Below are 27158 nucleotides of genomic sequence, written 5' to 3' on the forward strand. Positions count from 1 at the left end.
TTAAGGATAAATAATTAAATTTCTCGATTTGAATGTGACTTTTAACTTTCTCATGATGAGTAAAAATAGTTGCTTGAATACGAAATAGAAGATTTCTGTAAAGCCAATTAAAGACACTCCACCCGTAACTCCACACAGTCCACCGATATTTGAGAATATTTCAAACCAATAAAATGAGACATCTTATGAATCAAGAGAATATTAAAATTGAATTAATTGATTAATAAAATCTGATGATTGGTATTCTGTTGTACATACCTTGTTTGTACTGCCACGTTTCACTCTGACCAAAATAAACACGGACAACGACATTATCGGAGACGTTTGCGATGTCATTTCTGTAATTATTTTATTTTAAAAATTTTGAAATTATTCTTCAGATTTGAGTATTTTTGATTTATTGCCGAAAGATACACAGGGTCGGAAAATGGTGTCCCTAGGCTAGCGTGACTCTAACGGTTGCCAAAATTTTTAATTTTCAAATCCGATAAAAATCCAGAGTTGCCCCTGGGAACACAACTTGTCACCCATTTCATAGCGTGTGCAAATGAAGAAGTCTTCGGCATTGAATATTGGAGGCTTGAATAAATCTGCTAAAATTCCAAAACGGTGCCATCTTCACTTGTGTCGCTCGTTATGTAAAATTCAAAAATTTAACGGTTTATGAATTATTTAATCCCAAAATACTTACGTTATTCCAAATCCACGTCTCAATGATGGCACCAACGGTAACCTTGATGTCATCACTTTATATTTAGATGCAGAGCATGACGGAAAACATTCCGAACAAATCAATGATTCCTCCCTTTCTCTCTCCAGTCCCTCAATTTCTATAATCTCTGACATAATTGTGCTCCATTTAACTAAATGCGTATAAATTACCAATAATAATTATGACACTAATTACCCCAAAAAAAATTATTACAAACAACTCACTTTCATACTTATTCAGGCATGACACATGCTGCAATGTACAAATTTTATTTTGAGTCGATGATTTTACCAGCACTGGGAATTGAAACGGAACGCAATCGCATAGTGCTTTTACACTTCGTATTTTACAATTTAAGAGACATTCACTGCGTGTATATTTTCCATTATATGCTTTCTTTTCATCGGCAAAAAGGCATTGACGTTTTTCCGCCTTATATCCCAAAATGTCTTTTGTTGATGTTATACTACTCGCGTCAACTCGAATGAAAATTTCTTGTCCTGGAAGGACAAGGCGTTCGATTGCTGTTCCTGTTTGCGTGTCTGGATATTCATTTGGACTGTGGATTAGGATCTGAAAAGGGAGACAAGGTACAGAATAGTTTGGTCTGATGCTGAATTGGCAGGGCGCCAATTTGGGAGGACTCTATGAGGTCCGCACTCAATTTTTTGGACTTTTGAAACCAAGACTCGAATCAAGTCCTTCCAACTCTGGTCTAATGACAGTTTAAAATCCCTGCATGCCATTTATAGACACAAAAGTTATCGAATTATATCCAATAATCAAATATTTAATAAAATTTTGAATATCCACTTAATTTTAAGTTAATTAACGCCTCGCTTTTGTATTTTAAAGCCTTACAAAATTTCATTGAACTTGTTTGTGTCATAAAATTTGTCTGCGCTGTGACTGCACAGAGACATTGTCTAATTTATGTCTTAATTATGTCATATTTTAAGTTATGACTTCTCCTCCTCAAAAAATAAGCTCTTTTTGAAAAATTTTTACTTTGTAATTAACGAGATATTAAGTGAATTTTGAGTGTCGAAAAATAAAATCGGAACCAATGAATTTTCATAGCTTCAAATAGAGCATAAAATTGTCTAAATATCTCATCTTGGAGTTATGAGCATTGTGCAAACTTTCACACAGTAGCTTTTTAAGTGATTATAATTATTTTTGAAGTATTTTGGCAATTTGTTAAATGTACAATGGATAGGATCTGTGAACAACCTTCAGAGACAAAGAGCATACTTCGCTAAATGATCGTGCTCATGAGTATGTCAATCAATATATTAGAGCAAGCTCAAGTTTGTGAGAATACTCTTTAGCATGATCCATGTCTGTTCAAGCAAGATAACTAAACAAAATCCCTTACTAAGCTTATATATAACAATGCTTTGCACCTCACTCAGCAATGCACTTTTACTTACATGAAATCCCATCGTATTCTTAATGCTATAGAAATAATCATCAGTCAAGCTGTTCAGAACGACTATCAATCCCATATCAGGTCCAGTTATATCATTATGATACGGGTAATTTCTGCAATTGAAATCGAGAAAGTTAACTTATCCTGTGTAATGCAGTGAGTATTGTGGGAATCCTTGTCATATCGACAGCAATATATATAATGAATGAGAGAACAGTCTCTGGCAGGAATCGAACATCCATACACAGGAATCGAACATCAGAAATCCGGTCTGTTGGATGATCAAACGACCTCAGAGACCTTACTCTCGCCCTGACAGATTCGATAATATATGGCTCAATACTCCTGATACTATAACCAGTTAAAGGCTAGTTAATAATTAGTTCTAACGGCATCTTGTCAACTGGGACTGGCACCATGCAAGTGTTACGTAGTCCTGATGCCGGATTTTTGATCGATTAATCGACTTGTGCTATTAAGATAAATTGTTGTTGAACATCACACAACTCAAAATCTACAAAATAACTGTCAATCTTCTTTTTAAATTGATTGTTTTTAAACAGCCGATTAACTTGTTTCAAAAAAAAAAAAAATTTCCAATTTTCTCTTCAGATTAATTAACTCATAATAATGTTAACAATATTATTAACTGACATTAAATATTTAACTTACTTTTCATTGTTGTCATTATACTGAATATAATTAAATGAACAACAAAATCCACTTGCTGTCTTACGAGTCTCCATCATTTCATATTGAAGCATGCACTTAAATGGTCTTGATTTGAAGATACATTTGACTAATATGTCTTCACATTTTGGGGTCAACTAGGAAGTTAAAAATAAATTTTCTAGAATTTTTAAATTTAAAGTTCAAAAGCCATTAAATTGTGTTTCTAAACCCATTAAAACATCATCATATATCCTCGAATTATTCAAAAAAATCATAAGACTCGTGACTATCAATCACATCCACCAATCCCATTCCTTAAAATTTGACCTCGATGCCTCTACCAAAAATTGAACCATTTCAATCATTCCGAACTAAATAATATGTATCAAACTCAATAGCTCAACCTTGATCTTTTTCCTTCAAAAATTTACTTTCGGGGTTCATTTGGAAATGGTGTAGGAGATTTAGGGAAGAGGGGGATTTGGGGGCTTCTTTGATTCTAATCTCAAGTAGAGGTATATCTAAAGGGGTCCAATTATGGCTCATGACCCACTCCCTATTGGACAAATTTCTTCAATTTTCTAAGAAGCAAGAATCCTAACCCGTTCCTTACAAAAATCTAAAAACACCCTAACAGACCCCCCTAAAATATTTCTAGCAACACCCATGTCTCAAGTGTGACATTGTTCGAGTTGCACTTAAAATCTAATCAGGAACCATCATTTCATCTGCACGACACAGCTTTACTCCATCAAAAACAAGACACAATCTGTAAATGACTCCAAATAAAGAGTTCACTTCAGGCCATACCTTTGAAATAATGCTAGTAAAATTAAATGACTTTGTGTCATTAGAGCTTTGATCAAGAAATTGCTGAAATGCTGTCATAAGGTGCTCATTTTCAACCTCATTGTCATAAACTCTACCCAGAAAGTATAAATCTTTTAAATAACCTTCCTCATCTTTTGTTGCGCCTTCCTTCATACTTCTATATTAATGAAATTATACAGACGTAATTGCATTAAAACATATGTAATAATTTTAAAATATTTTTATTACAATTCCTTTGCAAATGCTTCAGCTTCTTTCTTCGAAATTCGGTTATTAGAGCAAATCGAAACGGCAGGAAATGGAATGTTTTTAATCGGATAGACGGTATCGTGTAAAGTCGTGACCAAGGGATTTGAGGTAAAGTCATCCCATATGTTGAGTGTAAAATAAATTAGAGCACATGCATTGAATATGTGAATACAAAACCACATAAATCTGTAAATGAAATTAAGAAAATGAGAAATTGCTTATTGAGGTTTATGACTGAAGATGAAAATTTATTGCATCGGAAGCTATTCAAAGATGTATAAATATTTGCCAGATATTTTAGGGTAATTTTGCAATGAAAATTATTTTTATGGGTTCATTGAGTTTTGTGGGAAATTGCTTCACTGACACCTGGCAAGATTTACAAACTTTAAATCACCAATAAATACCTTTCAGCATTGCTCCTGTCCGACTGCGCCAAATGACGATAACAATGACAAATAGTGCTGTTGAGAAAATCATAAAGATCGTCCCGGAAACTAAACTCCTTTTTCTTTTCATCCTTTATATCGTTGTTCTTCAACCAAACATTCTGACTACCTCTAGTGAACATACTTTAACACGATTAAGGGGAATCACCTCAACTGCTCGAACTTTTATACTGAATATGGGTCATATATTATTCAAGACATATTAGTTATGAGGAATTAGTTGCAAAGTGAGGTGATTTGATTTAATGGGTTCATCAAACGATGAGTAAATGAAGCAAGGGATGATAATTATTGGGAAAATTCAATGACCAGCACAAAAACGACAGCCATTGACCCCATCAAGGGCACGGGCCGCCATGTAGGGAGCAAATAAAAAGACAACATAGGCAGCAAGCTACTCACTCTGTAACCGAAACCTTGTTTCTATATGGAGTTAAGTTAAAACAAAAGGCATTCTGTCTGGCTTTACATAGAAAGATTAATGTTGTTCTGCTATACATATTTTTACACTAGGATTCGTAAGGCCTGCATTTTAGATGCCGACTGTAGTTTTTGGCTTTAACTTAAATTGAATTTTTAGATCTGTATATCTGCAGTTTTGGACGAATCAGCGTTTGAATCTTATAGTGCTGTCTGATTTGCCATCTATGCTGAAAGACATTTACAACCACATAGAATTAATTGCTCTTCTGTGGTTCTCAGTTCAATGTGATGTCTGAGATATCAAGCTATATATGACGAATCTCGCAGTTCGAGAGTAATTCATCTGTGACCAAGTGATTAGACAATAGACTGGACATGAGTACATTGTGAGTTCGATTCCCACCTTAGACTTGATCACTCAATGATATTATAAAGTCTTATCGATATGAAAATTCTCTCATGGCATTACAACTTCAGAAGCATGTCTATGAACTAAAATTCAATTTTTAAAATATTTGCTCTTACATTTCACACTCAATTGAAGACAGATGTGTTAATCAGCAAACACATATTGTACTCAGCACACTTAGAGATACTCGTTTAAAAATTCGTCAAAATCTCAGAATGGTCTTGAGTAATTTTTCTTTTTAATAACAGAACTCAAAGTCAACTTCAAGTCTAATAGTAAGCATGCACCTTTCCCATCAATAGCACACATGACATTCCATACTGAACAATAGAGAAATCATCAATTTAACTTACTTATGGACATAATATCACAAGTTTGTGACCTTTCCATACAAAATATTTCCTATAATTCCCATCGCCAAATTTGACTCGTTCATGAAAGGTTTGTTCCAATCAAGACATACTCCATAAAAATGTCAACAGATTTACAAGATTTAATATTTTTTTTCCATCATTTTTCATCGTCTTTTCAAATCAGCAGCTTGACCCACATTCAATATGTACTGGAAAAATCATATGGAATCAATGGCATAAATTTGTTTTTATTATTCCAGTTGCTGACAATTTAATGTTGACATTTATCAAAAATGCGACATGATAAAATAATAAATAAGCAAGCATGTCTCTTTTATGGAAGGAAAACAAGTTTATAAAACATAAGCATAGTTAATACTTTAAAAGTGACGATTTTTTCCCATAATAAATCTGATTTCTTCAGAAGAAATGCAAAAAGAAGTAAGTTGTGGATAATTTTGATTGTTGTTGGATTTTGTGAGGAACAAGGCGCATTTTTTGGATTATTGGATTTAAACTTCAATTTGTGTCAGTTTTGTGTAGTTCAAATCAGAGTTGGCATGCCGGTATAGTTACCGTTGAACTAGTTGAGGACACTGCCCGCCTGAGACAGAAGGTCAATGAACAGCCACTAGTCCTAACAGAAGACGTCATAGTATGTCTCTAGGGAGCAACTTGCGAGCGACAAGCTGCATACGTCTTTAAACTTGAAGATACTTACTTGCCTTACATGCCTTACTTGCCTTACTTGCCTTACTTGCCTTACTTGACTTACTTGACTTACTTGACTTACTTGACTTACTTGACTTACTTGACTTACGTGACTTACTTGATTTACTTGCCTTACTTGCCTTAGTTGCTCAATCACTTTCACCTAGCTCAGAATATTGGAAGCACCACTACCTTAATAAATCAAAATTGCATAAAAAATTGTAGTTATTACAAAATCCACGCTAATAAAATTCTCAAGTATCAAGTTGAACCCCTCACAAGCTCAACATCCCGAAACGTATAAATCAGACACATTGCATCAACAACTTTTATTTAATGCTTAAGAAAGAAAAAAAAATAATAAATATGAAGCATTGTGAAAACGAACATAAATATTGTGTATAAATGCATAAGCAGACATGGCGCGATAGAAAAACTAATGAAATCAATCGATCGTTAAAAAAAAATCTGTGACATTAATCCGATGCTTCTTTCTATATAATATCTCTCAATTTTTCTATGTCTCTTACTGGCTTTTTTTTTTTTTTGAAATTCTGCAATGATCTTTAAGCAAAACAAAAAACTTTTATGATAATTACGTAATGTGAACAATGTAGAAAAAAAATGCCATAACGACTTAATGCTCAAGGCATCGTAAAATGCTTTTGTGGTATTTTTATATATTTTTCACAAAACATTGTGCTTTAATCTTTTCTTTACTTTTTTTTTGTGTTTGAAAATTGAGAATAGAGTTGCAAATAATAATGATAATAGAGTTTTATTTGAATGGATTGAATGCAAGCGAGAGTCTTATTCAAGTGCTGTTGATGGAATGGAATTTAAAATGTTTTGGCAAGTGAATTTGGAATGTGATTTGGAAATGGTAGAGGTGAAAGAATATTTAGAGTTAGAAAATGAGTTTAGATCCCGAATGGACACAATTGAGGAAGGCTCCATATGGATCTCTTAATCGTCAAATGGACGTCGGAGGCGTCTTCTATTTATCGTGTCTCTCGGAAGAGTTTGATCAGTTCCTAATAAAATGAATATTTTGATCACACGAAAAATACTCCAGGAAGGGACACGACATAGAAATTGTCAAAAATCTGGACCAAGAATAGAGTGCCTCTAAATGCAGATCAGAGTGACTCTAGATGCAGGTCTATGTGACTGTGGATACAGGTCAGCGTGAATCTGGATTCAAGTAAGCGTGACTCTGGCTGCAGGTCAGAGTGACTCTGGATGCAGGTCAGAATGACTTTGAATGTAAGTCGGAGTGACTTTGAATGCAAGTCGGAGTGACTCTGGATCCAGGTCAGCGAGACTCCAGAAGAGATAAAATGAAGTCCGGTCTCAGGCTAGAGTCACGTTAATCTAGGGTCATTTTTTTTCAAGCACCGTTATGCTTTTTAACACCAAATGGCAAACACCTTCATTTCCCGGTCGTTTATGACTCTCATTTAGCGAAAATAAATATAAACGTGACAGAACCATTAAGGATCTTACTATTGATAATCCTCAGGTATAATACAAGACATTCAAAACTAAAGCCCCAATCACCATCCTAGTCTCACGAATGATGTCAATAATCCAAAAATTCACAGTCCTTAACAAAAATTAACAATCCAAAATTTCTCAATTTCGCAACTAGGTCATCAAAAAGTAGCAAATTTATCAATTAAACACCTCAACAATAAACTTTTGGGAATTCCACAATAAGATTTCGTAAATAAGCCTACAGCCAATCGTCATGACATCATCCTTACCTCATAAAAGTACCAAAAACCTGCCAATTTTTCACTAGCCATAAACCACTAAGTAGCTCTTATAAACTCGAAAAAAAATTATTGTTTTTACAATAATCGATCATAAAGTCTGCATTTGATAGTATTTTATGCTCAATGGCACACTTTTAATACAACAAGATACTTAAGCGAGTAAAGTAAAGTAAATGAAAATGAAAAATAAAAGATCATAAAGCATCGACAAATTATGGCGCCAAGTCGAAATGATAGTGAATGCGTATTTTATAAGTAGGCATGCCTTGCGATCAAAACATCTGTAAAAGAAATATATATAACTGAAACGAAATGCATGCTCGAGTATAATCGAGAGTGTACAGAAGAAAGTTAAGGAAGTTGCCAATGCAATCGAATTAAAAAACGAAACAAAAATGCTGTGAAAAGAAATTAATTAATGTGAATTGAGGCGCAGTTTTTGCTTTTTTTGCATGTTGACAAAAGGAAAGACAAAAGGAAAATTTTGGTGTTGTGAAATGGAAATTTCACTTTGGTTATGAGAGCTTAGACATGGATGTATTCAGTAGGTTCACCAATTTACTTGAGTTTTCGTAAGGCTCGTTCAATATTGCAGGACTGCAGATTTGGACGGAACATTAAGTACAGCTCAAAACTGCAGTCCTTTGCATCAAAAGTGCAGAAAATGCAGACCTCCGGTTCTTTTCTAAATGCTAGTTTTTCGTGATAATTTCTGATTTTTTTTTACAAAACTTTCAATCCGTCCCCATCAACCCTCACATTCTCAATAACTGGCTACACCCCTATGCGTAGTTATATAGATACACTTAGAGAGCTGGATGTCAACTCGGATTTTTGCTCGAGTGGACATCAACTGACAACATGACGTAAGACGGTAGTAAAGGAATGCCATTTAAATTTCAAAACTGAGTATTTTTGTAAGCTTTGTGATTCGACTAGCAATAGAGTCAGATGGAAGCCCTTTTGTAGCAACGTAGGCTCCAAATCGAAGCATGGTTACAGTAAGTATGTAGGACATCAACTGGGCATTTACTAGTCATTGAATAGTAAAACCGTAATTGTGTGCACTTGAGATGACTTTTAATCAAATTTCCTCACATACTGTCGTAATACTTCCAAATAATCAACTTCATACTCAGTCCTACCTCAACAATCTCACCCAAATAATTCCTCCAGACAAACTGAACTCTAAAACATCTCCAATCATTAAAAAACATCGCTCAAAAGGTGAGATAGAAAGAGAAATTGGACGAAGAACCTGAAATTGGAAGGTAAAGAGTTTATTTTTAGCAACACGGCTATGTTTAAAAATAAAACCTACAGGCGTGCATTTTCCATGTTGATGCGATAAAAAAAAATTGTTATTGCGAAAGAGAGAAATAAAGAAAAATTAATTTTTTCAACAGAACCTGAACAGGAATCGAGAGTGAGAGTTATAGATTGTCTGTATTGTTGTACATTGGCTGCCTGTATTGACGACGACTTATACAATAAGTAAGATAAATGGCACAAAAGGCCTATAATTTGATCCAATTTGATTCGCGCCAATATGTATATATTGCGAGCTTGGTCAAGCGTCATAAGCGACTGTTGACTTATTCGTCAAAATGCGGAAGCAGTGCATACAAAAATGATTTTAAATACCCATAGATAGTACAGATTGACAATGTCCAATGAAATTGCAAAATCCAATTAAACGCTTTTGCTTCTCAGTTTTATTTTTTTGCATAGACAATCTCAACTCTCCTTCCACTAATTGTTTTAATGAACTGCAATTTGCATGTCGTATGGAGAAGGAATTAGATAACTCTCAGCTGATATCAATTTCATGCAAATGTGCAAACAACCAAGGTAACTTAATTATGTAAAGAAATAATCAATTATTTACACTTTTATCTTTAATTCTTTCATAAATTAAATTAATAATTGTTTTTATGCTAATTTTTAGCTTTATCATCTGTTGAGTTATGAGGAGTTATTGAATATATTGACGTTTATGTTTGGATATGGATAATGATGTAATTCATTTGTCATACATTAAAACAAACTTTGAACTTTTGAACTCTCAAAATCAATTAATATTTAGTTGCGAAGGAATAAAGAAAGCTTGCTTTATGCTTTAAGAATCAAGTCTGTTTTCTATGAATTCTGAGTAATGAATCGTGGTTCATTTGCTATTACGATGGGTATTATTTCATCTATTTTATGAAAATCCCCATTTCGTTGCTGATACAAGAACGGAAGCCATGTGTAGCCATTTTGTGAAGCTGAAAACTGAGGGGTATCAGGGGGACTTGGGGGTGTAATGTGAATCCATTTTTTGAAGCTGTGTGAAGCTGAAAATTCTCAAGATGGGCGCCACAGGCGTTCCCGATACTCTAGTATAAAAATTCAATTAAATATAATGAACAGATGTAAATTTTTAAATTAGTTCAGGGTGGTTGATTTAATCAACGAAGAAGAAAATTTTCAAGAACCTGCATTTTAGGTACGCAAATCTCCAGTTTTTTGCTGTACCTTTTAACTCGTGCATGGCTACAGGCCTGAGTTTTATATTTGCAGACACACAGTTCAAAACGAACCTTATGGATATAAACTAAAATAACGCCCTAAGCAGACCGAAAATGTCCTGGATTGGTTGTGTTGATAAGGACGCTAGAGCTCTCAATATCCCAAATTGAAAGAAGTTATCGAAAAATAGAGCTGTCTACAGACGTTTTTTAAACGCGGCAATGGGCCCTCGTGCTCCCCAGTTAAGTAAGTAAGTAAGTAACGTCCTAAGCATGGTCGTAAGATTTTAATATAACGATTCCCTTAACAGTCAAAGAGCATGCTTTCATGATACAGAAAGACCACTTTGGTACCTAAAAGCTTTCTGCCTGAAAAAGAGAATGGGCTTAAAAACGGAATGAAGGAATGACAAATGATCGAAATTATAATGCATATTCTCAGCTTAACTTAAAACGCACACAAATGTCACTTAATTATTCGTCAAATTTTAATTGCTTCAGGTATCAAAACACATTCTACTTCAATGCATTCCCCAATAAAAATTTATGACACATTCACATTCCATTTAACAAAAAAGTCATTATAAATACAATATAATTCCCTTAAATGTCAATTATTTAATAATTCAAGATTTAAACCAATTTCATCAAACATACATTTCACGTAAAGACAGTAAGCTACTTTATGATATGATACCCTAAAAAAGAAATATTTAGACCTTGAAACATTTGAAAGACATTTTGACTATAACAATATAAAATATGAAATTGAATAAGCTATTATAATTATAAATAAGGCAAAGTTGTTAAAAGTTAATTTATCTCTTGTGCCTTAAGCAAAATTATTATGTGTCTCATGCTGAATGGACATGATTATTAGTATTAAGCTTTGGAATAGCTTTCCACTTGAAATTCATCTACTTCTCAATAGATGGCCCTTTTTTGGAATTCAAATGTTTAAAAACCGTTAAAGAATTTTATGTGAAAGCTTTATTAAAAGAGAGCCTGGCTTTTGTTTCGATACACGTGTTTCATGGAGAAATGATTAAAAATGTGTTTAAATATTTGAGTTGGAGATAGTTAACCTTGCTTGCATTTCTTTTTAAAAAATCATTGTTTGTAATACGAAACATAGCTATGGAGTGGGTACAGCAGCCGAAAAATGTACGACCACCGACCTGAAAGACATAAATGTGAAAAGCTCTGTCAAGAATCGATTAGGGCTCCGTCATAGATATCTCTCATCTTATTAGCAAGTTGATGTCCAGTTGATGACTAGTTCTAACGCATTTCGAACCTCTCGGATCTTCCGAACACACAGCATGTTCGCTAGAGCAGCGTTACATCGAAATATTAACGTTAAGGCACGAAATTGTCCTGACGGCTCTGTGACAATTAATTTAGATCCAATATTTCATCAAAAAAACACGATTTAACATATTGTGTCTTTCAGATTTATCAATACCAAATGGTATCCATCTCCATGTGTTCATCCAAAACCATATGCTCACCAAAATATCGCATTTGAGTCACTCTATCCAAATTTTTTCCAAATTATCAAATTGTGATTCATTCTAATACTTTTAAACAAATTAATCATAAATCTGATTAATAATACTTTTTCTCAAATTTGCTAAAATGAATAATTCTAACCTCAAAATCTTTTAAGTCTACCCACAAACACTAGATTCAGAATTTGTGATTAAAACAAAGTTAAAAACAATTTTAATTATTCATTCAAGTCTTTATTGTATTCAGTTTAGAAAAAATATAAAAAAAAAGATTCATCAAAGAAAAATAATAATGAGCTATGAATTAATCGTCAGGGTTGTGAATGTTTATGAGAAGTGGAGGGAGGAATTAGGTTGGTTCTAATAAGTGGATTTTGAGACTTATGTCGGATATTGTTAAAGTTTTCAGTTTGAAAATTAAATTACAAAATTCCAAAATTGCATGAATTGTGAATAAAGTTCTAAAGTCAATACTATGATTATTATTGCATCTTTACTGTATTATTGCGTTGTATAAGCAAACGTTTGTGAAAAAAATCAAAAAGGATTAAAAAACATGAATTATTGACAACTGCCAATCGGAAGCTCGATGAAAACACTTAAACTAAAAATGCGCTTAATACATTCTCAATTCACAACTCTGACCATAGCTTGAGAAAAGAAGAAATATTATGAAAATTTAAAAATAAATTTGAGCAATAAAGCTCTCATATTCCTTAATTTGCTTCTTCAATCGTTCCTGAGTCGCTGCAGTAGTTTTCTTATCCTTCAATTTTTCATTTGCAACCTTAATTCCAACTATATAGCCAGTTATATTGTGAAAGACTCTAACTTGACGATCTCCAGCAACGTACAATTGAAGGCCTAATGAGTCAAATGCAATCGACATTGTGTGATCAACAAAGACATTCTCAATTGTCATATCGAGTTTTCCATCCAATCCCGAGAAGAAATGAATGTTACTTCCACAAGCGATGGCGATAACATGTGCTGAATTTGATAAGGCAATGAGAGGTGAAACAGCTTTACTTTCATATTCTCCCGTTAAAAGACATCGTGGGGATTCTCCTCGGGCATAATCGACTGTGAATAAAAAAAGAAGATTTTGTTTTTAAACAGTTAGAATTTTTTGTGCTTTTTTGCTCGCTCACTTGTTGTTGCTGAAAGTCATTAAAGTTTTTTTTTTAAGAGCCGATTAGTTAAAAAGTGATTTGAAATGTTATAAAAAAGTGAATAGCTCAAGTGCAATGAACTGAATTAATTAGTTTTTGTTGTTAAGTAGTCATCAAGATAATTGAAATTTTAGTTTTTGCTGGGTATAAAAAATGAATAAGCCAAAGGAACCCAAGAGACACAAATAAGCAGAGCTCGAAGTTGACTTTAATTTTGTATGGAAATGTCGACTCGACTTCAAAGAAAATTTGATTCTACTTCGAAATCTGCAAAAAAGACAAGATCATCCATTAGAATCAAATTAGGATTAGAATTGAGCTCTGAACTCCATGAAACCATGAGTTCCATGCTTGGAACACAAGGAACTCAATCGTCGTTGACTATATGACTTTCCTCCTTCCGTCCTCGCGTGGCAAAATCTACATGGAAAGCCATTGTTTGAAGGGTACCGAAATCTTACCTATTTCCATCTCCCTAAAATCAATACTTAATAAATGACCGGTTTCTTAAAGAGTTTTGTCCAAAAATGAGTGAACGTCGATTCCCTCTCCTTAATGTGCCTCTGCGTTGTGTCTAAATAGCCTTCCTCACAGGCTTTTCCCAAAAAGCCCACTTCTTCTCCCTGAATACACCCAGCCCCAATGACCTTGTAGTCACCCAGCGTAGCCCTCAATGACTTCATAATTGCATAATAAACTGTACAACCTAACATAATACTTACTATTAATATCAAACAATCTCCAATATCCATCCTTACACACCGTAACACAATGTGATGCATCCTGATCAAATGCAAAATCCCAAACGCCAGCATTATGTCCAACTAAATCAAATGCTTTAACAGTCTTTTCGTAGTTTCCAGTCTTTCCGAATTTCACCTCCCAAAATTTGACATCAGGTGCATAGCCTAAATTAAGGAAATAAAACTTTAATAAATCATTGTTTTTTTATAGCCAGCATCTAACTTACCAGACACTCCAACAAATCTTCCACATGGCGTTATTTTGGCACAATAATTAGACATTGTGAAAGTATTCAACTGTTCCAAAACATTTCCTCGTATATCCCATATAATTAATTCAGTTTTATTGCTTGCTGACATTATAAATCGTCCATTACAAGCAATATCTAAGCTAATTACGTCGTCATTCTCGTGTGCTCTAGGAAATGTGATACTACGTCCATAACTTGTAAAACTGCCATCCTTACGCTCAAGTCGATAAACTTCAATGCTGTTATCCGTTGCTTTAAATCCTAAAATGGCCTTTGAGTCGGGACTCCATACAAGCTTGTAGACATGATCGTATTCGACATTAATTCTAAATGTCTTCCTGTCTTTTGCGTTATTTAAATCTCGCATATACCATATTAATATTGTACGATCTGAAAATGTGAATGAAATATTAATTTTTTTTATTGTTCAAAAAAAGTATGTAAAATATTGAATTATTGATATGGAAGTTGTCAGCTGACATATGTGTGGGACTTTTGTCAGTATAATTGGATTAATTAAAATAATATTTCTGGTTTTTGTGGTGCACATTATTGTGCGATTTAATTAAAAATTATTGTACTTAATATAATATTTGTGGTTTTTTATTGTGTGGCCATTTATGGACGACTTGATAAGAGAATTATGGTTTAATACACATATGTGCATAGCAGCTGATAAGAATGTTTTCATTTGATATTAACTAGTTTGATCTTGTTCATAAATTTCGTATTATTTTGTATTACATCAAGCTTGATCTGATTAGCTTCAATTGTTTAGAATGTATTATGATACGAGACACTTAAAAGTCAAATAACACATGTCGGGTAAAAAAACCAATAGCTATTCAGATCATTGAGATCCAGAGGTGCGATTGGGCGTTTCGCGGCTAATGATTGTTTAATGAGTGAGGGTGCACCAGACCTCTGCTCTCAATAGACCTACACTTTACAGTGATAACCGAACCACTGTACATGTTGAGTAATCGAGCCGAAATCTGGTGACAGGCTGACGTGGCACCTGATTTTTATCAATTAACCGGATTAGCCGATTTGTGCTATTCAAGTCATTATGGTGCATTTCCGTTTACGATTAAGTAGACATTAACTAGACATATTGTACTGTATGTCTAATATAGTAATGTGGAACCTGTGTGTCTCAGTTCACTTTTGTGCTGCCAAAGTTTTTAAAAAAGCCATGAACCAAATGCCGTGTGTTTTCGATCCAGGCCCTGGACTACTAGAAAGTGCAGCCAGGGGAGCAATTGAGGCACCAGTCCCCCTCCGAGAATCGGAAAGTTGTTTATGTAACGATTTTTGTTTTGGTTTTTGTTTGCTTCTTTAAAATAATTCCCAAAAGTTGCTCCCGCTAAAAATTTTCTGGCTAATCACTGACTAATAGTATGGAACGTTCCAAAAGTGTCATTAGTCGTCCATAAGACAAATTCCAAAGGCTATGGATAGTTAATTGACAAGTAATTAGAGTCATTGATGGACAAGTAGCCTTTACCTAGTTACAATTCCACCTAGGGTAAGCTCCTTAATCACGACATTCATAAAACTCAATGAATAAGTTAAGGTACCTAATACAAAAAGAAAACTTCGGTCACGACATTACAATATTTGATATGATTGAATAAAAAGTAAATTAGAACAATTCCTCGTCATGAACTATTTATAACTGTCGATATCAATGACTCATCTTTGATTCTTTACATCAATGACAAGGAAAAGCTGCTTTTTTGTGTTAACAATTCAAAAAATATGTCAAGTTAGTTCAACAATATTCTGCAAAAATTGATTGATGTTCCTCTTGTTAGGTAATTTTTTTCAATAACAATTCATAAGCACATGTGTTTGACTGATTATTAAAGGTGTGATTTCATATCCGTGATTTCTATATTTTTTTAAAAGTGAAAACATTTGTTTTTGTGGACAAAAGAAATTTAGGGTCAGGTGTGAATTAGAATGAAAATTTTAGTGCTGCTCATGGAAATTTTGTCATGTAAGTCCTAAATGTTTAGATCTATTTTCGAAATGAAAACAATTTTTTTTTGTTTTGGAATTCGAAAACATCTATAGTAAGGAATTTTGACCTCCAAATAGCAGCACACAGGAAAAAAAAAACATCTTGTCAAATAAATTTCTCAGTTTACAATTTCGGAAATAAAAGATGCTTGTTTTACGAATTTTTTATCTGTCCGCCAGGTAGACGTTTGTTTATAATTTGAGAGACTTTTAATTGAAGTAGGTTATCAATGTGTTTTTAGGAAATAAAACTAGTAACTAGAGCAATGATAAGATTTTGCTGATTTTTGTAGTTTTTTTTAGAGCACTTGTGTTTACGTAGATGCATGTTCAACTAATCTAGATTTTAAGAGTTTTTATGAATGAGCGATGAAATGACAACAGTGATTAAAATGACAGAGCGTTACTTTTGCGTCTTACAGGTTAAGAGTTCAATAGTAGATCATGTCTGATTTTTGAAGATATTTTCATTGCATCATTTTAGTTAGGAAGCTCGGTTCGTGTTTTCGATGCTGTTTTGAGGTATTTGGCACACAATATATCTTCATTGTTGGCTATATCGACCAGGATATACTACTATCAGCATTTTTTATGCGGAATTTTGCGCGCACAATTTGTGACTATGTTACATTGCAATCGCTTTATTAATTATTATCATATTTTATAAAAATATTTGATAAAAATATTATCACATTTTAGGATACATTCAGGTCTTTTAGTCCCCCCAGGTGTCTTATACCTTCAGGCGCCTCTAACACCCTCCAAGCGTACTTGTGCCATTGCGAAAAGTCTTAGAAAATTGAGAATTTTTCCAAAATGGCTGAAGTGTGACCCTCAATTCCCCTTCCCCTGAATATGTTCCTGTTTAAATCTTATACCACGAATCATATCAGCTCTTCTATAACGCTGATATTATTTCAGTTCTCCAAGTAATTCGTTTGAGATGGGCTGGTCATTTATATAGACGCCCATAGGATGCACCAGTATTTAGGATTACAATATTAAATTTTATGGATGGTAAGAGATCTCGAGGTAGACCAAAAAATTCCTGGATTGAATGTGTGAAGCAAAGGGCACTAAGGTCATTAACTTTTCCAATTGGAAGTACTCGAAGTATAGAGTCGGCTTTTGACATCTCTCTACGCGGCAATGAACCTTCTTGCGCCCTATCCAAGGAAGTAAGTAAGTTAGATCTTAAATATTAGATATTTAGTCCAAAATAATGCGCATTTGACATCAATAAAACAATGTCCTACTCTATTACAATTTGTATAACTACTAAAACAGCTTGTTTATAGTACTCTAAATTTTATTTGCGATTTTTTACTTTTTTAGGTTAAATAAATTTTTTCAATGAAAAAACCGCATTACTTCCAAAAATAAATTTGTTCCGTGCCTCAGAAAAAAAATAATGTAAACTTGCCTTCGCATTTTATTATGTTTATTTTTCCATCTCATCATCGTTTTTTACAATTTTCAGGCAAAATTATAAGCGTGTACACAAGTGCAATTATTATATCTTTCATATCTCATAATGTAGATTGTTATTTCTGCTTAAAACTGATGAATAATTCTTATCTTATCGCTGAAGATTTTCGTTTTTAGTTGGCTTTACTCATTTTTTATAGTAGATGGATTTCTTATTTAAAGGAATCTTATATCATGATTAACGTAAATAGATTTAATGGAAAATATTCTTATCATTTTTTTTTAATAAACATAACATGATGATAAGTGTGAGCATTCAGCTTGACGGGTGCCAAAAATATGATACGAAACAGTTAAGACTCAAATAAAAATTAAGTGATTCATTTCAGTACCTAATAGAAAATAAAGACGAGACAAAATAAAAAAATATAAATAAAAAAAATCGCAGTCACAAAAAGTGATCTCCTTGACCTGATGCTACATAGCATTCGAAAGTCTCTCGTTTCTCGTGAGATTTGATAATGAAAAAAATGAGTACTGAATGTTTTGAAGGTGAATTGAATTAAACGCATTTAGATGGGAATAATTTTTTTTCGCATCTTAAGGGGTTTTAGGTTTTCGAAAGGTTTTGTTGTGAGTCGAAGTGGCTCGGTGGCGTTGATGCTTAGTTTCTTAATTATTGTTCACTGACCTAGCAATTATGGGTTCGGTTTCGAGACTCAGTATGCAAATCATTTGGAAGAGCATTTTAAATGTCCTTCTTTGAATAATAAGTACTGGAAACGCAGCAAACAGTCTGTCTTTGTAAGTTCCAGGCAGTAATGTTGTCCAAGAATTGCTTCAGAGCACATTAAAATCTGTAGGTCTAGTTTTGAGGGCGATGGTTTTACGATCCCTTACTCATTCAATTCTCATTAGCTCTGAGCAGAGCTCGAAGTCGATTCGATTCGATTCGATCAGAAAAGACCGAGTAAGACATTGATTCGACTTTAACCATATCAACTTCAAGCTCTGGCTCTGAGACGCATATAATGAGAAGCTAATGATTAAGCAAAACAAATTTCAATCTTTAGAGCCTCATCGATAGAATTTGGTTAGCATTTGCACAGGTTTGCATTAGAGCATGTAGATGATTTATAAGCACACAGTTAAGAATGCATCAATTACCTAATTTCAAAACACAAATTTCACATGAAGTCTAATCGACTCGAGACAACTTCGACCTTTGCCTAAAGATTAAGATTGACGCAAATCCTTATAAATCAGCAAATACCTCACAAAATGGAAATCAAAATCAGTCATGATTTTGATCAAATTTCATCATAAATCAATATATTTCAAAACAATTCTGCCTTAAAAACTCTCACTTCATCAAAAACATGCTAATTAGATCAAGCGAAACATTATCGGCACTTTTTCCTTTGTGAACGTTTAAGAAGAAAATATTAATTAAATTAAATTTGATTTGTTTACTCTTGACACCAGTGGAGCATATGAATGATGAAATATTCTCAATGTCTTCGTAATGATGAGAATTGTTTGTATTTTCTCCACGTAATCAAAAATGAGCAACTGAACAGTTTTAGTGATTCATATTCATAGAATTTTGAATTTAAAGATAAAATGTATCATGTTGTAATTTGAAGCTCTGAATCATTAATTTTAGGCAATTTTGAATTTTTTGGCGAAAAATATTTTTTGCATATGCTGATCATATGCTTCTGTGATAATGTTCGAAAATAAATTTGACCTTGAATGTAAATGCAAGATTTTTGAATGTATTTCCTGAGTGGCACGACTGATAAAGACTACCCATGGAATCAAATGTAATACCAATGGAATGTAATATACACGTTAATGTAATACATATGGTATTTTGGATACTCTGTTGGTAAATTGTTTAACACCGAATGGAAGCCGCCTTCGTGTGAAATCCATATGATCATGTATTATATCTATCCATTACTGAGCATTGAGTGTTCCATGTCGGAACCTTTTATTGAAGTTTTTAGCTTCAAATCCAGAATAACATGAATCGGTTAATCAATCAAAAATTTAGTTCCAGACTAGCGTGAAACTAACTTAGTGACAGTCATGCTAACCTGCTAAGTTATTTCAGATTGAACAACTGATTTGTCTTATTCGGAAATATATTCAAATGTTTGGAATTTTTGCTGAAAACCTTCTTCATTATTATTGCATGTCAGGTACCGTCTTCGTCGGCCAAATAATTAATGAAAGGAAGTTGTAGATAGAGATTGCGTTTGGTATTGATAATCGGTAGGAGATAGTCATCGATAAAGATAGCTTCAGGTGTCAGCGTGTTCATGAGTATACATATCAATGTAATTGAGTATACTCCAACAGACAGGCACTTCACACTTGTCCTTTAATCTTAATAGATCTCATGCTGATAGGTAAATGACCCCTAAATTAAATATTCACCAGATATCAATTTCCCATACAGTAATCAATCATAACCTTTAACATGACAGTGACCTTGACTACCCAAAATAATCATTAAAATCACTTTAAAATAACACAGTCTAAAATATTTTCAAATTGTCCGTAACAACAAATTTAACGATGTATTAGCTTTCATCACTCAACCGCTCATTTGTCTCATTTTTAAAACGTGTGTATCATTAACAAATCAATAACAAGAAGTCATCACATAGATACATAGGGTGACCAGAGGATTTTCGCAAAAAATCGGATTTTCACAATTTTGTATGGAAAAATCGGGACATTTTGAGGCTTTGTTGGGAAATAGCAGCAAATTAGAAAAGGACAGCATCATCCCAGTCAAAATATAGCAGATGGCCACCCTGCACATCCGAAATGAATGGAAACTATTTATTATAATTTAACAAAATAATGTGAAGGATCATCAATAATAGAGTGGATTTTAACACAATTTGTACAAAAAAAAGAAATGCAAGTAGATGAAAAGAAAGTTTACAAAAAATGATCGTGTCCAACACAAAATAGTCAAATTAACATTATGGTGATGTCTACATGAAGAGATTTTTACAATTCACATATATAATTAAATTTCATTTATTCAAAGTCGATTTGTACATTGACAGAAATTTTAATTTCTCTCTTTTTTAGCGACAATGGCATGCTCACGATTTTGTGACCTGATTTTTCATCTTCATTAACATTTTTTTAATTTATTTACTTTATGATGGACTCTTTTTTTAGTAAATTCAATTATTTAATTCTATTTCTTTTTTTGTTTAAGTAACGGATTTGGCATTTTTGTTGTTTTGACTGGATGTCTGGTTGAATGATAATTATATTCAATTTTCGGTAATGTTGCTAGATATTTAATTTTTTAGAATCACAGTTTCCGACATAGTTAGATTAATGAGATACTCGGATTAAATATTTATGGATGAGAATCTTCTTTCCAGCTAAGCTGCTGGTTGTAATCTTTGGACCCGGTTATTATTGCTATTTTAGTGATGCACTTCAGCAAAAATTATTTTTAAGATTTATTCTATACTTAGATTGATTAAATGGTAAGTTTGGATATTCTTGAGGTATCCTTGACATTTTGAAGTGCACGGGTTATGCTAAAAATCTATTTTAGGATGAGAAATCACATCATGATGAAATTAGCCGTCATTATCCCTAACAGCACAATCACATTTTTGAAATTAGCGTCACGATGACGTCAGGGCAACTTCTTCTCAGTTGTGATACATGACCTCACACAAGAGTCGCCTGAAGCTGGCTCTGTCGCTAGCTTCCACTTGCCAATTTTCCATACCAAGCGAAATACAAACTCTATCAACAGCTTCCTTCCAAGACATAAAACTAGTTACATAAAAACGTGTCTGCTCAAGTTTTGAACAACACTTAACGCATCTCAACTAAACATGCGTTGTGTTCTACATTTTTACAGACATCGTAAGAATGAAATTTCTAGTGATGGAACTAACGAAATGTTCGAAAACTATATGATACCCCTTAGAGAGGTTGGATCGATTGATTTTCAATTTTATTACGGAGTAAACATTTTAATTCGTGATTTTGCTACAAAACGTTGCATCTGGGAGAAGAAGAAGGCTACATGAGAGTAGGGTCAACGAGAGGCAAGAGGCTAGAGCTAAGTAATTTCCAAATGATCCCTAATGATGTACCATAGAAGGAAAATTTAATCAATACCCTGAAAATCAGATATCTCAGTGTAAATTATAACATACACCCACTAAATTAATGCTATAAAGTCCACAATCTAAATAACTATAAAAGTTACAAAATGTCACAAACTTTCTTTTGTTTTCTCTCCTCAACAGCTTTAATTAATATAAATTTGTCACCTGGAATTGATGAACTAAAAAATCATAAACTCTCTTTTGAGTTTAAGTAGGAGTGTTTGATGAATAATGTGACAAAAAGTCTTACAACTCTAATTTTAAAACTGCTCCAAATAGTCCTCAAAATTTAATTAAAATGTGAAAACATCTCTTTGTAGGCAAAGAATGTCTTCATTTGAAAGCATAAGCAATTATCACAATGGCGCGATAATTTAGCTGCCACAACTATAAATTGTAAGGTGACCGATCATGTTTATTCATGGAAATTCCTCAATGATGCTTCCATTGCAATAATGTGGAACAAGACAATGAAAATTTATGCTTTAAAAGCATATTTTTTATGCTCTTTGAATCTGATCAGACTACAAGGTAATAAAATGAAATTATAAAGTATGAAGGAATGAATCTTTTTCAAGCAGATGTACAACACACGAATATTGTGTGTGGAATTCGATCGATGAACTTAACATCCATAAATAAGTCTGGATGATAAGAAAATTATTGCACATTGAAGGATGAGTATCAAGTATAACCTTCAGTATCGAGATTCAAGACATAATTCATATTTAAAAGATCAATAGTCTCTGTCGGAGGTTTCAAAAGGGTCGATCATGAATGATGAATTTTCTCTTTTTTAAAATATTGGATCTTTTCACGTGTCAGATTCTTTGACGTAAAGCACTTATATGTTGGTAATTTCACGGTCATAATGACAACATTTAGAACAAAATTCATCCTGAATAGCAAAAATTGCAGGGTTAGGCGACTCTGACTTGGTGCCATATCTGATTTGGACCGATTTAACGATTTGTGCTGCTCGTGTTTGTTGCAGCCAAGACACTGAGATGGCAGTATAATAAGCGTTAAGTGGCGGCTAGTTGGCGAACATGATCGTCAATTTGGTGACGTCAAAATACACAAATTAGCAGTTAATTTTACTTTCGACTTGTCTTCGTGGTGGCAACATGGACCAATCGAATTCCGAGTGGTATAGCTGCCAAATGAATTCCACACTGTGACGGATTCCATTTGGTGGAATGAATTATAGTGGAGCTTTCTACATTTGTGGTGCTCGTAAATAGGTCCAGGATAGCCCATATGTGAATTGGTTATTATTACCATAATCTGAATCCCTCGCAAATCACAGACGTAACAACAAACAACCCCCAAGTGCTGCTTCTTTATTTATTTTTACAATATTTTGTCTCATGCTATCATCTCCTACATTGCAATTTTTTTGTTTCAAAAGAAGAATATAAAAAAAAAAATTCATTCACCTCATGCAAAAACAAAGTGACGACAAAAAAAATCTGCATTCAGCTGGATCGTTTCTATTTTTAATGTCGTCTTTGTAAATTATCGCTTCAGGAGACTTTCTCTTTTCTTTAACGCGAACTTCTTTTTTTTTTGTTGGATATCTTTCTTCTTTGGATTATTTAGCTATTTTTAAATCATAATGTTGTGTTTTTGCATCGTGATTAGCTAATCAAATTAAAGGAAAGGAAAGAAGCACACAAAAAAAATGCTGGAAACGATCATTGAATTATGATGCGTTGCAGCAGAAAATTATATGGTTTAGATTTCGCGTTTGGAATGAGTATTAGCGGTTAAAGAGGTTTTTGGCTTTTATTTGCAGGGTTGTATATGCGATGGTAGGTATAAATTGTAAGCTTAACTTGTCTGATTGACTTGTTCCAGTCAGAAAATTGTCAAAAAAACGAATTATGACAATAATCAGAATCTCCTCACTCTTTGTATTCTGGAGACTTTCAGTCATCGTATTTCTCTGCTTCAGTCCCCCCTTCTTTACTGCTTTACTAAAACCAGTCCAAATTTCTACATATCGAGTGGGACAAAATTTAAAAAACTGCATTTTTCTGCATCTAAAAATGATCGAAACTCGTCGTCACGATGCTATTATGACAACTTTCCATCTTCCTATTAAGAAGACATTGTTGCAGTCCTAACGAACACGAAGTGCTATTGGGGTATCTCAATAACTCACCATATCTCAACCATATCTATTTTCCAACCCTGCAGCTTAGAAATCCAAACAACAAGCAAAAAAAAAAAATCTCCACGATTATTTTCAAAGCATGTGATTATTGAAGAAAGTCATCAAGTTTAATCAAATCAATTAGTACTTCCATGATTATGAATCGAAAGAGTTAGGGAGCATTTAGAAATTACATACTGTTTAGGACAGTGGTGAGGAATCGTTATTGTGCTTCAGTTGGTATGCTACCTTTAGCAGTAAGCTTCGACCGGAACCGGATACGGCATAGTGTTTGTGGCATTCTAGTGTCCCACGGCACCAAGTTGCCCACCACTGGTTAATGATGAATTTTAATAGGAATTAAATATGTTGGCTCACGATTTCCAGAGCTTGAAGTCGGCTCGAATTTTATATGACGTCCAGACAACTTCTTCGAACAAAATCTAGATCGACTTCAAGTTTTGAGGATTTTGTAATAAGTGTTATAGTAGTGGGTGGGTCCAAAATGCAATTTATAGGGTTGCGTAACTTCCGAATCCCCTTATGAACTCTAATCTGAGTGATTAATCACATCGCGTTGTTTTCTTTTCCAATGTGACATTTGGATGCGAAAGATGAAAATTTTATTCAATAGAAAGTTCCTTTTTAAATTTCTGAACAGTACAATGTCTGCTTTTAGTGACGAAATTTCTTTCACACATAAAAAATTAGCAACAAAACAGACCATACTTCCGTTTTTAGGGAAATCAATGTTAATGAATTTTTCATTTAAAAAGAAATTTTATCGGAATCAAATGCAGATGAAAAGCTGTCAATGTGATTATGTTTGTGATGTTAATTGAAGTCCACATGCTGACCAAATGTGACTTTTCACATTTCTATAGCTTCTCTCATTCCAAAAATACCATTTTGATCGAATTTCAGATTCAGCTTTTGTTCTCAATTTCATGTAGGTGCAAAGTCCATACACATGCATCGTAACCTTTTCATCGGACATTAATCCGTTTCAAATTTAATTTCATCAACTGACTCATGTCATAACTTTCTCTGACTATAAAAAAATTATAAGTTTATCCTGATTTCAAATTAATTGAGGACGATAAGAAGAAAAATTTTGAAATTGTTGAGTTTTTGTGGTGAGGTCAGAAATATTTTGGTGCTGTTTTTTTGGGGATCAACTGTTTTGGCATCAAATAATGATAGTTTATTGAAAGAAGAAGTCTTTAGAAGATGATGGTGGGCGGTTTTTACCATAAACATTGACTTTTTGATGCTAAAAATCAAAGATTTACAGATAAACTGCCAAGTTGGAAACCCGAACAAAACATCGTGTTCGCTAAAGCATCGCTACGTCGCCACATTGACAAAAACATGCGAAGTTGCTCTAACGACAACGTGACGGGTAATTCAGACACATTTTAATGGCAAAATATGTGATTCATCACATTGTGCTCCTAAGTACGTAATTCACGAGCGGCACAAATGAAGAAGGCTCCGTCATGGATCCTTTCCCGATCGGCACAAGCTCTTCGTGATAGCCAAAAAGCAACTATATGGCATTCAGGTCGTAATTTTCATGGCAGTAATCAAGAACCACTTAGATGCCATATAGCAGTCATTTGGATGCCATTGATAATTTGTACCGGTCAGGTTTAAGGCTCCATCATAAATGACAAATTCATTTATCAATACCAAATGGAAGATGACTTCATTAGTAAGCCAAATAGTCACCAAATATAGCTGAATTTCATTTGGTATTTTATATGTTTCCGTGACTGATCCGTGACAGAACCTCCTTCAATTGTGTCACTCGGGCCATAAACTGACAATCATAAAAGTTAACAAACAAATCAAAACACCAACAAATCAATTGACTGTCTAACAAGCCTAACTTTTACTTCTAAAACCTCAACAAACCATATGGCTTATAACTTGATATAAATGATCTCATAAAAGCTTTAAATAATCATCAATTAAACTTTATATTGCAATCAATTTCATGATCCTACAACGTCTGACAGAATTTCTCCACAATTATTATTCAACCCGGCAATTTCCCTTTCAATATAACTGCAATTTAATCCAACAGCTTGAAAAAAAAAAGAGTTTAATGTCATTCTTAATCGATTGGTAAAAGGCGAAGTTGAAATGCAACAAATGTAAAAGTCGTTTTTCGAAATGAAAGTTGAATAAATTGTGAGAGAGAGAAATAAAAAGTAATTGGAACTAAGTCTGACTGCTGTTTTAAAGCCTAACGCTTGTGAGGCATGTGAAAAGTAAATTGCAAGTAATAATGCATTTTTATAAGAAAGCGACAGCTGACACATGGCAAGTTTCTTCCAATGAGTCTTTCAATTTTAATTTTGCAAGACTTCACCAGAACATAAAAATAATTGGTATGGAAGTGTTTTGAGAGAATATTAAGATTGATGCGCATTTTTATGATTATTGAAGGAATCATGTATTTTGTTGCTAGCAATAAAGTCTCAAACATTCTGAAATCATGGCTCAGTTTCAAAATTTTGAACTCAATCTTCAAAAATCTTTAATTTTTCAGTCATACAACGACAATGCAATGCAATGCAAAACTGCATCAGACTCGGGAATAAAAGTGCAATAAAAAATGATTACCATATTAAATTCACTAACATCTGCTGCACATTTGGCTACAGAAAGTGCAGGAAACGTTTTTTTTCTCCTTCTTTTTCTTACCCACAAGCTGTGGTTCTTTTTTTATTATATTTTGCACATGTTTTAATTCAAGTAAGTGCTGGTTGTCCATATGTGTTGATCTAACAGAAGAAGTATAATTTTGTATAACAGATCTTGAGTTGGACTCGAATCTACTTCTTTCGATTTTTGGACTCATGTCCCAATAGTCAATAGTGAGCCATCTAGGGTTCCATATATATTATGCATCTTCTGTATCTCCCTTACTACTGAACTTCCGATTATATACCGTTTATAGCTCATTACAGGAATCCTATTCCTACAATAAAGGGTCTTTTGAGTTTTGGACTAAACGTTTGTATTCGAAGCATTTAAAGTTGACAGGATTTTGTGAGTCCGAACTCCAGTATATGGGAGTCCACATTGGAGTCCTGTCAATTATTGGATCATTCCCAGATTTTCAAAATATGTCAAAATAATCTATCTATGGTTCATAATCACAAAA

General features: G+C 33.5%; 2 protein-coding genes across 2 annotated transcripts in view; both read right to left on the reverse strand.

Moving 5' to 3' along the window:
- ppk22 (pickpocket 22) lies at positions 1-4467 on the reverse strand. The gene is made up of 9 exons (XM_070638567.1): positions 4304-4467; positions 3876-4082; positions 3627-3804; positions 2817-2971; positions 2146-2257; positions 937-1285; positions 692-863; positions 259-338; positions 1-182 (listed from the first exon to the last, which is right to left on the reverse strand). Exons 1-9 carry the CDS (start codon positions 4465-4467, stop codon positions 1-3), a joined length of 1599 nt encoding a protein of 532 aa, XP_070494668.1.
- Positions 4468-12246: 7779 nt separating this feature from the next.
- Positions 12247-27158, reverse strand: part of LOC139089100 (transducin beta-like protein 2) — a 71290-nt gene continuing 56378 nt past the window's right edge. Inside the window, exons 2-4 of the mRNA XM_070638534.1 lie at positions 14183-14596; positions 13935-14120; positions 12247-13123 (exon numbers count right to left, since the gene is read on the reverse strand). Coding sequence (XP_070494635.1) covers positions 12720-13123; positions 13935-14120; positions 14183-14596 — 1004 coding nt within the window. The 3' untranslated portion in view covers positions 12247-12719. The remainder of the gene's footprint in view (positions 13124-13934; positions 14121-14182; positions 14597-27158) is intronic.

This window comes from Chironomus tepperi, unplaced genomic scaffold, assembly GCF_022539635.2.
Source record: "Chironomus tepperi strain 1889 unplaced genomic scaffold, CSIRO-AGI_Ctep_v1 contig_175, whole genome shotgun sequence".
NCBI lineage: Eukaryota > Metazoa > Arthropoda > Insecta > Diptera > Chironomidae > Chironomus > Chironomus tepperi.